The 15,491-nt window shown below is 35.6% G+C and overlaps 1 protein-coding gene across 1 annotated transcript in view; it reads right to left on the bottom strand.

The window, feature by feature from the left end:
- The window catches only part of LOC135466795 (pleckstrin homology domain-containing family D member 1-like), a 42,699-nt gene extending 27,504 nt beyond the window's left edge, over window positions 1-15,195 (bottom strand). The window contains exons 1-2 of the mRNA XM_064744487.1: window positions 14,943-15,195; window positions 9,835-9,928 (exon numbers count right to left, since the gene is read on the bottom strand). Of these exons, the coding sequence (XP_064600557.1) occupies window positions 9,835-9,928; window positions 14,943-15,139 (291 nt within the window). The 5' untranslated portion in view covers window positions 15,140-15,195. The remainder of the gene's footprint in view (window positions 1-9,834; window positions 9,929-14,942) is intronic.
- Between the last annotated feature and the right edge of the window lie 296 nt (window positions 15,196-15,491).

The raw sequence follows: 15,491 nt of genomic DNA, 5'->3' as shown, positions 1-15,491 counted from the left end.
AGAAATTAATAAATTCTTGACTAAGATGTTTTTTCATGCTTCTGTGTTCCGGTAAAGTATATGCATTTATATTAATGTACATGTCGACGGGACCCTCCTAACACGTCCCTACTTGTATGTATTCCTGCTAAGGTCTTATCTTCGTTACAAACTGTACAGTTTAAATCTAAAACAATTTACCTATTGACTGTATCATGTGTGTGAGGAGTAAAAAGTCGGTCAAATTTTTTATAGGAACATAATTAAGTAAAAGGAATGCTAATCTACATGTAACACCCACACACCACTGACTATGACACACTGCTAAAATGAAGACAAGCAAACTCCCTAAAGGACTGTTCCTAAGTATTCATAGGAACTGTCAAACCATTATAGAACTAGTCACCTCTCAACAATGTCCTCAATAATGCACCTAATTTTAAAGCTAATATTGTATGCTAATGCATGTACACAACTATTTAGTCACAACAGAACTGTCTCTGACATTTAACCGTGTCAAATAGATCATTATCTTATGGTACTGCACTGTAACTGTTCAGTACTGCCCAGTAATTTTACAGTGCTAGGTAACAGTTACATGGTGATGTGTGAGAATGTCCTGTATGTATATACATGTAATAACGGCAAAGTACTGAACCATGCCATTCACACGTTACAGTGTACCTGTAGAGCAAACTACAAGAAATTCATCACTGCTAAGTGTTTTACTTGATAACTTGTATCAGACTAATGTGAAACTGAAACAAAAGAGTAGATTCAATGAGCATCCAAGAAACAGAATTGCAAAATCTGTTTGGAGCTTTCAGCACGCACAGTGAAAGACATCTAAATGTAAATCTTTTTGGAGCTTTCTGCATGCATGATGAAACACATCTAGAAACATTTCTAAGCATGAAGTGAGGTCACAGCATTTCTGTGTTGACAATGAATTACAGGTATAGGTATTTGCTTTCATACAAGGACTGTTTCAAGATCAGGAAGTTTTATCTGCCTTGTGTGTACACACCATAGTTCATGTTCCAGTGGAGATATTCACCCCTTAAGATAAACATGCTTTAACTTAGATTCCTGAGTTAAACAGGTTAAGGTAATGAAAAAAAAAAAACGGTAGGATCAGAGAGTTTGATATAATCCTGCCAGTGCCAATGACACTCCCTCTACAGCTGTAATAAGAGGAGAATTGTACAGCTTTAATCCTTCAAATCCTCCATGGAAGGAATTTTAAGGTAAACAAGGGCTATCATGAATACACTGGAGTATTACCCTTGTTAGAGTGACACAGCTTCCTCCAATAGCACAAAGTGTACACATAGAGTAAAAAACACAAATGTACACTTTGAGCTTTTATACATGTACCAAATGCATGTTAAAAGAAAAACATACATGTACACTTACCTATATTATTGTACACACATGACAAACATTTAAAAGGTAATTATTTACAGATGAGGGTGTTATTTGATTTTACTTAATTGATTGGTGTTTGATGAGGGTGTTATGGATTATCAAATGTTGCGTCCAAGGGTCATTACTTTTGATCCATTCCACTAAAATAGGCTGCATGTGTTGAAATTCTCACAATTTTCTTAATCTGATTTCATTTTTGGCTCTTTATGAAAAATGAATCATAGCCAATCATACACCTGTATGTATTATGAATTCACACTGGACATTTATACAGTCTTTTTATATGAGCTGGCAATATGTGCCCACTTTCACTGTGCCATGTGCCCAACACAGATTTGTTGGACCGCCTTGATGGCCTACTTGTTTAGAGGATTCGCCTCGAAGTTGGGAGACCTGTGACTAAACCTGGGTTGGATCATGAACACTGACACTGAGAGGTTAAAGAAAGAAACACGGCTCATTGGCCTGGTGTGGGTGTCATACCTTGTGTCTTCAGCATGATATTTCAATGGCGGCAGCACTGTGCGGCATGGACTTGTATCGCCACAAGAACACCCAGAAGATGTACATGTATACATATATGTCTAATGACTCCTTGTTACCACATGACTGAAAAACTGCTAAGTACAACACAAAACCTCATATATTCAAATACATTCATATATACATTCAAACCATCAACATAATAGAATACAACAAGGTTGTGCAATTCTAGGCCTCCAAATGGATGTTGATGTAATATGTAGATGTACAGTGGACAGCATAACATTGAATAGATGTACACAAAATATACAGTATACATGTACAATACAACTACCTAATATGACGCAAACAGCCTTGGGGCCAGATGTACAGTAAAACAGATGGCGAACATACTGCAGCAGGAAATAAAAAAACAACATGATATTTACAGGTGGCGACAAAGCGATGTGCTCAGCTTAAGATACCCTCTGACATTAAAACAATGAGAACAAATGATAGACTAATTGCCACAGGTATGCCAGGTAAACACAGGTGTGTAGTCAGGGTCAGCCAGACCTCAGTTGGCCACCCCTTGCAGCCAGCTGTTGTTTTTTGTCTACTGGTTTGATGATATTATCATAGGCCTATGGAACTGTTGTTAACTAAAAAGTCTACTTGCTCTACACTTAGATAAGTCCTTAAACAAACAGTGCATAATTTACATGTACATATAATTACATATACCAAGAAAATTACTGCAGGAACTGGCAATGAAAGAAAAAAATGTATGTAACTAACCCTTTGCACCAGCCAACTCCCATTTCATTTTCATTCCATAAAGGTACAGTGAGTATGTATGATAAATAAAAGTTTCATCTATATGGGTATGTTTTGTTTCCTATTGCCACTGCATCTATTTTCTCAGGTACGTGTCCTGTACCATCATACGCATACACAATCCTCACACATATGTACATGTGTATGTACAGTGCACTATACAAGAGGATAAAAGTTACAGTAGATATGAAATATTTGATTTATTTACTTATTTGATTGGTGTATTACGCAATGCTGAAGAATATTTCACTTACATGACAGCAGCCAGCATTACAGTGAGAGGAAATCGCACAGAGCCCGGGGGTGAAATCTTTGAATCTGACAGCAAGCTTGTATGTTTAATAAAGGAAGAACTACATACGAGGTCAACTGACCATACGCTTAGACATGTACCTCATTTGATTACACATGTATTTAATTACCTTACACAAATGTAAATGTATATATGTAAGTGATCTTGAAAGATATCAATGTGCCTGGCTTAAAATACAAGTGTTTCAAAGCTGCCCTTTTTTTATAGCAGCCATTATATAGATGCCCTGTTCAAATCAGAGGCCTGTCCTCGAATCTCCATTGTGTGTATAAGGTACCTGATCCTTTCGTCAGATATACATCTATAAAAATGTATCATCAGTTCCATGGTCAATTTAGGAACAATGCACATAGCTATCACAATAGCTGACCTGATTCAAGAATCTATATTGAAGAAGTTTCTTCTAAGTAAATGCAACGTGAATAAAATTAGAAGCCCAGATGACTGAAAGAACTGTACATGATGCCTGCCACACTTGAGTTTATTTATAGAATATACAGGTAGATACATGCATGTTCAGTGGTGTACATCAGCAGAAAGGCAGTGAACATGCAAATCCATTTCTGTCCGCATATGCCAATGTTCTGTGTGTATATATACATAAGTATATATGTGACAGTGTCAAGAGAGTGACCTACATTTGGCTACAGGGAACACAGAGATGCAAACAACAGATGAGAGACAAAGATGAACAGAACAAATGTTAAAAATCCTCATCTATTTTTCTCTCTAATAATAGAACGGGGTCAGCCGTTTTATATGTTAATCATGCAGTTACCTCACACAGTTATACTTGTCCACCTCAACAAATACATTACTACTACCAGAATTCTACTAAATATTCCAAGGTTGACAGATACTCAGCCACTCTCTATTACACTGATACAAGAATGGTACTGCAGGCTGGAATTTTGAAGAATAAAATTTTTTTAGACCTTCATACAACTCTCATCAAAATCAGATTTTTGATAAAAATGTACATTCAAAACAAAATGCACATGTTGATGTACAAGTTTGACTGTAAATTTGTAATGCCAATAACTGATGTCACACATATTCAGAACAGCTTGCTACATGTATATTATTGATAGATAATCATGAATCTTCACTCTTCTTTTGTAATATTAAAAATATATCCACACTGATGTACATTCCGTCACTCAACCCTTACATATACATGTATAGTCTTTATGTTTCTTCAAATGTTTTTTTTTTTGTAAAGACTTTCACGCAATTTTCAAATTCAGATTTTTCAACATACAATGTATAGCTCTAATGTATACCAAAGAGCAACTTGGACGACTATGATGGTCCATGCACATGGTCAGTGTGCACTTGCACGTCTGATACCTTTCACTGTTCAACATGTCGCTGAACAAACATGTATGTACAAAGGCAACATCTTCGTATGACATTACTAACACTGATAATGACAGTAACTGCCTAACTAAATTACAAATGGCCAACTTAAAATACACATTTCTAGATACTTCCGGTTTAATCCATTCTCTCTCTCTGTCTGTATATCCCACATGTGAGTACATGTGTTGTGGGCAGTACTATATATATATATTCTTGATGAGCCTTCTGGTGGTGAGGATATTATACCTATGCATATGTAATAGGGGCATATACACATGTACATCAAATCCCTTAAGCTTTTGAAGCTAATATACATGTTGCATTTTCAAGAAAGCCCATACTCCTCATGGATAAATTTGGCATGTTGTATATTTATAACATTAAGATATAACTGAAGACCACTCAAATTATCATGCATACACAGCATAAACACATTCAATACCACAAGGCAGGTACTCTTTTCCAATCCCAAAAGGACACTTTAAAAGGTTAATTCTGTTCACTATTTTTTATACAAAAAAAAATGCAACTTTTTAGTCAATATCGTGAAGGATAGCATCCAGGTTTGAGTCTCTAAATAACATCGGATTAGGCCCTGATCATATGTCTGCTTATACATAAACATTAAGAAATACCACGAAAATAAATTCATTAAGTTATACATGTATGTCTAAAAATTAATTTGAATTTATTCCATACATTTTGGTGGTAGACCTTAATCATATACTACTGGATGAAAATTGCATGCAGAAAGTTTTAATGCATAAACCTACTGTTATTATGTTAACAATACATGAATAACCATTCTTGATATACATATGAACTGGATGTTGATTACTGGGTCATCTCTAGTTTTTCCATCACAATAGAAAAAGAGCAAATGAGAACAATTCAGCTGTTGTCAAATAAAAAGATCAAGTAGAGAAGTACATATACATATATGATAAGAAAAAATATCAGAAGATGCTTGCATAAAATTGATGTACATATAACTGTATGTACATGCATATACGGTAACTACTGTATCTCTGAAGTTCAGCATTTTAACTGACACATTTTGATTCACTCTCATTGATTTATCCAATTTACAGGTCGAATTGTATGAATTTTTGGTCATGTTTGACTAATTTGTTATAAACCAAACTGCCATCAAAAGAATGATTTTATGGTTTTATATGCTTCTCAAAATGTGAAAGTGCATTTTTACATACAAGGTGTGTAAAAAAAAAAGAAATACAGTAATAAGTACCACTCAGGAAGGTGTTACAGGAACATGACTGTCAAAGGGGACAAATGGCTTAAGGTTTACAGCATGACCTAATAAACCACAATGTCATATACTTCCACATTCTAACATGCACCATCCATAAAGAGTCATGGACATACACATACCCTAAACTTTTTGTGCAATTTATGCACATTTTTAAAATGATTTTGGAGAAAAAATTACATTTGTTGGGTTGGCCAGATTTCAGACTCAACCATTTCACATATGAAAGAGCAACTTTCAAGGCAATTTATGCACATTCTTCATTTTATCTTGGAAATAAAAACTGCATTGGTTGGATTGGCCAGTTTCAGGGCTTCACAAAAACTATAAATATATCAGTCAACACAGAATAATTCCTTCAAAATATGCTTGAATAAAGACATTGCCAACATGTGGAAAGGCTGAAGAATCACAGTAATCTGTTTTCATTTATCGGTGTACAGAACACAAACAGGTTGCCTCATTCTGTACATGTATATAATTTCTAGATTTACATGGACATATGCCTAATTGTGGACTGCCACAGAATTATTATTAAACAAAACAACTAGCATTCACAACAAATGCACATATTCATGTACAAGTTTAACTATAAATTAGCAATACCAATAATTGATATCAAACATGTTCATGAACGTGAACAACTTGCTGCATGTATCTTATTGATATGTGTATATCTTCAATCTTCACTCTTCTTTTATAGGGGCCTCCGTGGCTCAGTCGGTTAGCGCGCTAGCGCAGCGTAATGACCCAGGAACCTCTCACCAATGCGGTCGCTGTGAGTTCAAATCCAGCTCATACTGGCTTCCTCTCCGGCCGTACGTGGGAAGGTCTGCAAGCAACCTGCAGATGGTCGTGGGTTTCCCGTGGGCTCTGCCCGGTTTCCACCCACCATAATGCTGGCCGCCGTTGTATAAGTGAAATATTCTTGAGTACGGCGTAAAACATCAATCAAATAAATAAATAAACTTCTTTTATAATAATGAAAATATATCCACACCACTGTACATGCTAGGGTTGCACCATAAATACACATATATGTACATGTAGAGGTGCTTCATCATTCAATCCTTATATGTAGTCCTTACATTTCTTTCAAATGGTGCTTAACTTAACCATGAAGTTATTTCAATTGAAGTGGTAAATAACTAAGAATACTTCATGCATGCAGACTTAGGCTAACACATTGCAATGTCTGAATAGAGATGAGCACCTGTACAGCTGTACATGTATTTACCATGTAAACTAAGAATGTAAGGTGTACACTTGATGCAAATTTCACCTGTACACTACAAAAAATATCCAGATGATATTACTGCCAATTTATTACACAAATAACATGTTAAATACTTACAAAATATTAATGTCACTGTTTTTCAATCTGTTTGCATTAAATACACAGAAGCACATTCCTGCATACATGTATGCACAGGTTAATTTAAAATGTGCTCATTACTATAATGCATTCATATAAACCTGACAATTACGGATTTTAGAAAAGAAGAACTGCATCAGGAGTCTTAATGCCTGATGTGTCCATGTAAGGGTAATTCTTTGTAAAGTGTTCTGTACATGTGTATATAGGAATTCTACATTCATACTTTGCTATTAATAAGGTGTATATTAAAGCCTATGTTCCTGAATGTAGGATTTCCCTGAAGAAATTGGTTGCTGTTGCCTGTCTCAGAGGAAATCAAGCTGAATTCACAAGCAATCAAAGTGAAGTTGTAAAATGATGAAAACTGCCAAGAATGCTGAATATTGCAATCCTTCAACAACCACTAATATTCTCATCTCTGTTATTCTACATTACATGTAGCCATATGCACAGTATGAACAAATGGTTTTCTAAAAAGGCCCTAAGCCTTGCACATACTTCACAATGACTAATGTATTTATGTAAATGTAAAACTGACTGACTGACTGGATAATAAGAATATGTCAGACTGATTAATTTAATTCTCTGAACTATGGCTAAGTGTACATGTAAGACTCCTCATGCTACACCACTTTTTCATCAGGCACCTGATGAAGGTCGATGGTTTAACCCGCGAACAACTCCTGAGCACAGTGTTAAATTATTTATTTATTTATTTATTTGATTGGTGTTTAACGCCAGAGAATATTTCACTTCTATGATGGCAGCCAGCATTATGGTGGGAGGAAATCAGGCAGAACCCGGGGGATTCCATCACCACATGCAGGTTACTGACAGGCCTTCCCACGAATAGAGAGGAAGCCAACATGAGCTGGACTTGAACTCACAGTGACCGCTTTGGTGAGAGCACATCAATCTGATAAATAAATACACCACATACAATACACACATCTAAAGATTTGACATGAACAAAAACTGAGGTCATCCAATATGACTTGAAGGTTTGGTAAGTGTTAGATTCCATTTATACACATAGTGGAACAGCAGGGTGGATAAAATATATCAAACAATCATTTATGTCTTACAAAATATGAATATTTTCACGACACTAAGTCATTCTGGGCTCTTCATTTCTATTTTGAGCTCTTAGAAACAAAAGAACGACCAAACATTTTGACCCTTTATGTATGTTAGGAGGAAGCCCAATTTCCTGTCAAAAAGTTTACTATGCAATCAGAAAGCACTTAAATGACAGAGTACTCCTCAGGTACTTATGCCATATCAAAGAGACATCGTTACTGGCACAGACATCATATGTGACAGCTTGAGATCTCGGCCGACACTAAAATTGCGGCAATCATTAATATCTCATCAGGTCAAGAGAAAGGCGCTGTCACATAGGACAAAGTGATGAGAGGTTAAGAACAGTGGCGGGTTCAGTGATCAGGGGGTTGTTGTTACTGTCATACTTGTCAGATACAGATCATTAGGATACACATGTAGGAACCACGACAATTAGGCCAATCCTACACAAATGTAGCCGTTACATGGAAAAAACATAAAACTCTGAAACATTCGGTTGGGTCACTAACATGTAATTGAAAGTACACTAGTAAGGCTTATTTTGTACAACTGCCAAGAAAAATATAAAATTTATTTTTAAAATCAGAAAAAAATTGTCACAAAACACTTATTTTTTTCAAGTTAGCTATAGTCAATCAAAAATCTAACAAGATTGGCCTCACACAATCTGCCATCTCTAAGATGATACCAATACCAAATTTATGTCGGTTCTCAACACTGGCATAAGTTGGCCATAGAGCCCATATGACCTAAGCCACATACAGTGAACACTTGGCTCTCATTGTCATATGATTCAATGCTAATGATAAAATATGGGGTCTATAACCCTTATCCTTGTGTTTATGTGCCCATTTATCTATATTAAGTTAAAGGTCAAAACTTTATGGGGCTGTTCACCTTGGAGTCTGGAAACTACACTGTACTTGTAGGCATCACTCACTACGAAACTGTGAGCTCAAATACAAAACACTGTATGTATACTGTAACCTCAATGATATCATCAATATATCATTAATTATTCTTCTTCAATAGTTCAGAGGCACAGCTGTTAAACTTGTCATACAGACAGAGGCACTGTACTGATGCTAGTACCTCTCACCTGAGCTGATACATGCACAAAACAGACTGGCAAAAAAGTACTTCCAATAAAAAGAAAGAATTTCTGACAATCAGAATACTAGCAATTATAGATGAATTCATCATGAAAAAGACAATGCCGGTGCACAAACCTTTTTCTCCTCTGCACAACAATCACTAGGACTACCAGTTATAGAATGCATCATTATAAAAACCGGGATAATCACATTTCTAACTACTTAACAGCGACCTGTATTAATACTCTTCTACATACCACAATATACAGAATAAGAATGAAACTTGAAGAAAAGCATATCTTTTTTTACATGTACATTGTAGCAGCTTTAATAAGTTTAGTAATTAGCTAAGTCTAATGAACAATAAATGAAAACTTTATTTCATCAAAAACTGGTCCAAGCTTATCGCCTTATCAAATCTCACCAATTTTGCCCATTCATGTATATTCTGCATGACTGTTTGAATTCACACACACATGGACAAGTTCTGTTAAAATCATCTATTTACATGTATTTACATGCTTTGCACATTTTTACACATACAAAAAAGCAAAAATGTCTTTTTTTTTACCTGAAGAATAATAACAAATTACAAATTAAAGTAGGCATAGGACAACAATTAACATACCTTTGGGTGAATATTAAGACATCTCCGTTTCTCCAACTCGCGCCTTTCATTTTCAGCATAATACAACAACCATCCGTCCTTGAGTATGAAATAGCTGGAAAGGGAAGAACACTGATATCATTCTATTATCTACATTATTAGATGTGTTAGTAGCGATATATGTACACATCAGAAGCTAAACAAATGATATGAGGAGTTGTGTTCAAACTGAGCATACTGTCTACCCTGTCAATTTTATTTTTTCAATTGTAAACTGGCTACTGCAGACAAAGTTTCGGCGTAATCTTTTTTGTTTGTTATTTCTGAACTGCTATATACAAGTATAATAAATTAATATATTTGTTTAGAGAGTTTGAGTATATCTTTCTCAGAACATCTCAAAATATAAAGTACATGTATTTCAAACAAAACAAAACAAAAAAAAATATTACAAGTGACCACAGCTAAAACTTAATTATTTCACTTGTACATGTAGCTGACAGAGGAGTCGCAGAGTTCAGTGTGTCAGACAATGCTCCAGATGATCCACTGGGAAGTGGTAGAACAGGATGTCTTGCAAGGATTGGCAAAACTTCAGCTCTTACATGTATTATTAGACAGAGTTTTGAGTCAGGCTCCAGCATTCGATCTGGAGTGTCCTCATATCAGCAGCTTATACGTTTGTATGTCAGACTCACAGACAGGCAGGATATGTACAAAAACATAACCAAAGATTGAAATTTATGCAAATACATTAAGGCCTTTGTGTCAGCCCATGAAGTTTAAACAACATGTCAAATGAATGTGTAAAGAAGCAGGTGGAGATTAGGGCCTCTAAAACTTTGCTTCAATGAAAATTCAACACCCAAAAAACTTCAGCAAACATGCTCAAATACATATATACATTCAACTATTAGGTCCACAGTGCTTTATTATCTATATCCTAATTCCATTGAAATTCTCAATGTACATGGATACTGGAAGTAATCCTCCATCCTACATTGTACATGAGTATGATGCTGTAGTCTGATTCAGTGAGCATCATTGAAACCTCAATAACAAAAACACTTAAGACTATGAAAGTATCACATCTACATGTATATTCAAAAAGTCAACAGATATGACAAAGATACATGTGGTACCAGCAAATTTTATGTATGCACGTGCAAGCACACAAGTATCATACATGATAAACATTCTTACAAATCAATGTTTTCAAATATAAAATTCAAGAACTCAAATACACATTAATATAAACTGTACCTATTTAAGTGGGTAATATGGATAAGGATAGACCTACTGTATCAAGTTCATTAATTTATACATGTATGTATGTTACACAGAAATATACTAGTATGTCTTTAAACAAACACATGTTGAATCTTCATACTACATTTAATAAAACAGCTTAAACTGTACATGTATACATGTGCAGGCTTTCCGTATTATTTGTGTGTGCATGTAATTTCCCATGCCTACAAATGGCTCAGTACATGTACATGTATACAACTGGTGAAGTTTCTGTCAGCTGTAAATTTCTTCTGAGTCTGCTTTTACTGGAGGGGTCAAGCTGTAAATACCATCAGGTCAAGTGTACAGTAGCTCTAACCTGACCCCTACACCTCCCTAAGTTTGGGCTATGTCCAGTATCTTCACACCCCATGGATAATTACAGCCCCATACACACTGACTGCATGTCTCTCTGACTTTTCTGCTCAGCTAAACATTGGTTTGGACCATGTGACCCTGCATAGATAACCCGATTTAAATGTCATCCAAACAACTGTAATATCAGGTTTAAGGCAGATTTATGGGAAAAGTGTAAAACACAGTAAACCATACATGTATATAGTACATGTACATGTGAATGATACATTTAAATATTGGAAAATTATCAGGACATACAACTTATAAAACAATTTAGAGGTCTTAATGGAGCTACATGTAAAAGATTGTTCAACATTAACTTTACATGCATTTACAATGTATTTAATTATGTACGTATTATTTTATACATCTACCAATATATGTATTTCCTGTACAGAAAAGCTCTTATTTCCATGTACATGTACCCTATTACATGTATACAATGTGGACATTTTCACTCAATACATGTATGTACATGGACCTGTTTTCATTAATATGAAATGTAACAAGTGAATCTTGTTTATAAAGCATAGACTCCACTGTTCGTATCTGTGTGATCATAATTACTGTTTACAATACAATGTATCTGTGTATTTTGTCAACTTAAAATGTGCCTGCATGTATACAACTGATGTTTAACTTACAACAGACATGCACCCTATATGATTAATTTACTGGACTGGTGTAGAGTACTGAAGGCGTTAATACTGATGCATTTTCATGACACCTTTCAGGAAACCCAGAGAAACCTCTGCCCTCAGTCAGGCACAGCTAGTACATGCATACCTGACCTCCTCATTTAAAGCTACAGCGACAGATTTAGACAGAATTTGAATTTTTGAATCAGGGCGTCTTACTTCCAAAATTTATATGTGCCTCTCCCAAGCTAATTTTGGCCTCTCTGGTTAAACCTATGGCCCCAGCCAAACCTTTAAACCAGCAAGAACTGCATACACTGGTCACATCGGCAGACGACTTCAGCAAGTAGCACTTATGCTGAACATGCTGAACGACATAGCAATAAGATCAGACATATAAATGGCCAAAATATATGCTGATATATACATGTACATGTCTTTAAACTAATATTAGCCACATCATGCATATGTCTTAAATCATTGTGAGTTTAAGTCCAGCTCATGCTGGCTTCCTCTCCGGTCGTACGTGGGAAGGTCTTTCAGCAACCTTTAGATGGTCATGGGTTTCCCCCTGGTGCTGCCCAGTTTCCTATTTTCTTGAGTATGGCATAAAACACCAATCAAACAAGTAAATCAAATATTTACAACATCTCATGGCAGTTTGTAAATAAAGTAATAAGTAACTGACAGTATTTTCAGTGAAACAGCACTAAAATGCTCATATATGTACAGCATGTAGAATATGTTTAACCACATTTCCACAAATTATAGGATACCCATATTCCTCCACACGAGTTTGGAAACATGAATTTTCATGAGTCACAAGGATTTCTGTACCATGTAATGTGCATATTCTGAATTCACGCCAAAATTCCCAGAAAAATACACGCATGACGTGCAAATAAAACACCATAGTGAGAGATGTACATGTATGCATTAGTCGCTTTGTATGATTTTTGTTTTTTTAATGTGGGCAATTGTTCTAATTCAGAAAGTTTGACCAGTATTCATAACGTACAAACCTGGGGCCATTCTATTTACACCTGTCACTTTAATAAATACATAAGGAAAACAATGAGGTCAAACTGGGATCTGCAGCTACACATATATATGTACTTCACCAGAGCATAATTCCGTTCACTGACATGCGGATGTCTATTGTAAATTTATGAATGCTGCGAGATGTACATCTGCTAGCAAAATAACCAGACTTTTATGCTTCCCTTTCAGTTCTGCATTACAATGACTTGTCTAGAGTTACGATAACTGCATTAAGTCAGTCATGGGAATGTGTCTATAACTGTTGGCCCATATACTCTGTATAAACAATCTACACATGTACTTTCTGTCTGCATCTACTGAGCATGAGCAGTTCTGTGACAAGATTTGCATGTTAATGTGAGAGTATATTAACTGTTTATAATGTGTAACCTATTAACCAGGTTATAGATCTTATCACCACTTTAAGAGGCTCTAATAATGCCATACCCACACACATGTATGTACAGTTTAATATCAGCAGCTGTCAAGGAACATTTATTTGTTCTATATATAACTTGTACATCTAATATAAATATGTAGCATGTATGCATCTCAATGGCTGCATACACAAGTGTACATGTACACAGGTGGTGTGCGTATGTAGCAATATTACCTTGTATTATTTATTTTAATATGTCTATGATAATTTAAGTATGATTATCATAGAGGCTTTATTTATCATGATTTGTAACTTGAAATTTTCCTTCTATGCTCTGTAATAGACATAACTGGTCTATTTATTTGATTAGTGTTTAACCACTTTCATGTCATGCTCAAAAATTTTGTACTTGTATAACAGCAGTCAGCTTTATGTGGAGCAAACCAAAGACCTTTATTAAATACTGGACTTAAAGCTGCAACCAAAACACCCAGGGCTGGATTTGAACACACAACTTAATTGGCAATGGACCTGATAGCCACAGCGAGCTACTGCTTTAATTATAAGTCCCATAAAGGCTCCCTAGACATAAATGAAAATAATACAGTTTCTAACTTAAATTCAGCACTTTAACTTGAAAAGAAAAAAAATTTAAACACAAACTTTAAGATGCATATAATGTTTGTGCAGTACTAAAATAAAAGAAAAAGAAACCAAATTATTTGATTTAAAAATGATAGAAAAATGATAGCAAAGTATTATCTCAAACAAGACCTAACATGACCTTTTGGCAATTGACCTATATCTAGGTTGTGAGCTCCATTGCCGCTTAATTTAATATTCACTATATAAATAAACTTTTGAAAGGCAGGAATCCTGGTAATTAAAATGCTGAAGCTCAGTTCGTATTTTGTTACAGTTTGACTGAAAAACATCACAGCCTTGTTTTGTCATATGAAATGTTATCCCTGTCACAACTTCTAATGAGTTAGGTACATGTACATACCAAATTATATTATGTGAAGATCTAATTGGGGCCCTTTTTGTTAGTAAAGTTTTTTCACATTGTGCGAATGGGGAAGGCAAAATCATAAAAACTTAAAAGAACATATCACAAATGTAAACCTTAATATACACTGCTCAACCCATTGGATAGCTCACGCTCAGCCTGTAAATTACTTCATAAACCCTTTACATTGTTTCATTTCCATTTGATAGATGTAAACACATACACAATCGGCTAAGACCACCCGACAGTTTAAACTTCCGATCACTGGAGTTTAAGCCGCGCTCAACAATGGCCTGGACTACAACATAACTACATTCGGCAGTCTGACAACATCCTGTCTATTGGAAGTAATGGTCTACCAGATATACGTTTTATCTGATTATTAAAGGACCCGAAAAAGTTTTAAAAAGCTCACCGTTTTGACCACTTGCTCGACTGATGTCCCACCGGTTTTTTGTACAAAACTCCAGCAATCTGTGATTTTATGATGCTGACGTCTCCCGACCGTTGTCTGTTTATCTCGGGCATGTTGTTCATATCGACTCCACCATTTTTTGAGGACGTACTAATCTTGGTCCCAGCCCTCTTAGACCTCAAACAGCCCATAGACATGCAAATAGCTCTAAAGTATGTTACCAACTTTGTCCATCACTTGCCTTTTGCTACCATGTTGGGTCACGTAAACTGACGTGGTCTCGCGTTGTCTGACGCGAGTTCAGAGACAAGGGGGCGTGGTCAGTAACAGCTCGCTGAGTTTTGATTCATGCTTATAGGTTGCAGGCCACCGAGCCTACCGATGATAAATTTAGTGTACATATGGAGACTTGGCTTCCTAAACGTACATGCCGGGTTCACATCTTTCATCGCCAATGGAAACTTCAGAATGTGGGAAAAGAGCACATTATTAATATAGAAAGGAGACAAAAAAGACATTTTCATTACAGACGTAGGCCTACTGAGCTCA

Source organism: Liolophura sinensis, chromosome 6 (assembly GCF_032854445.1).
Source record: "Liolophura sinensis isolate JHLJ2023 chromosome 6, CUHK_Ljap_v2, whole genome shotgun sequence".
Lineage (NCBI taxonomy): Eukaryota > Metazoa > Mollusca > Polyplacophora > Chitonida > Chitonidae > Liolophura > Liolophura sinensis.
Note: the sequence above shows the minus strand (reverse complement) of the source record. Positions and strands in the feature narration are given on the sequence as shown.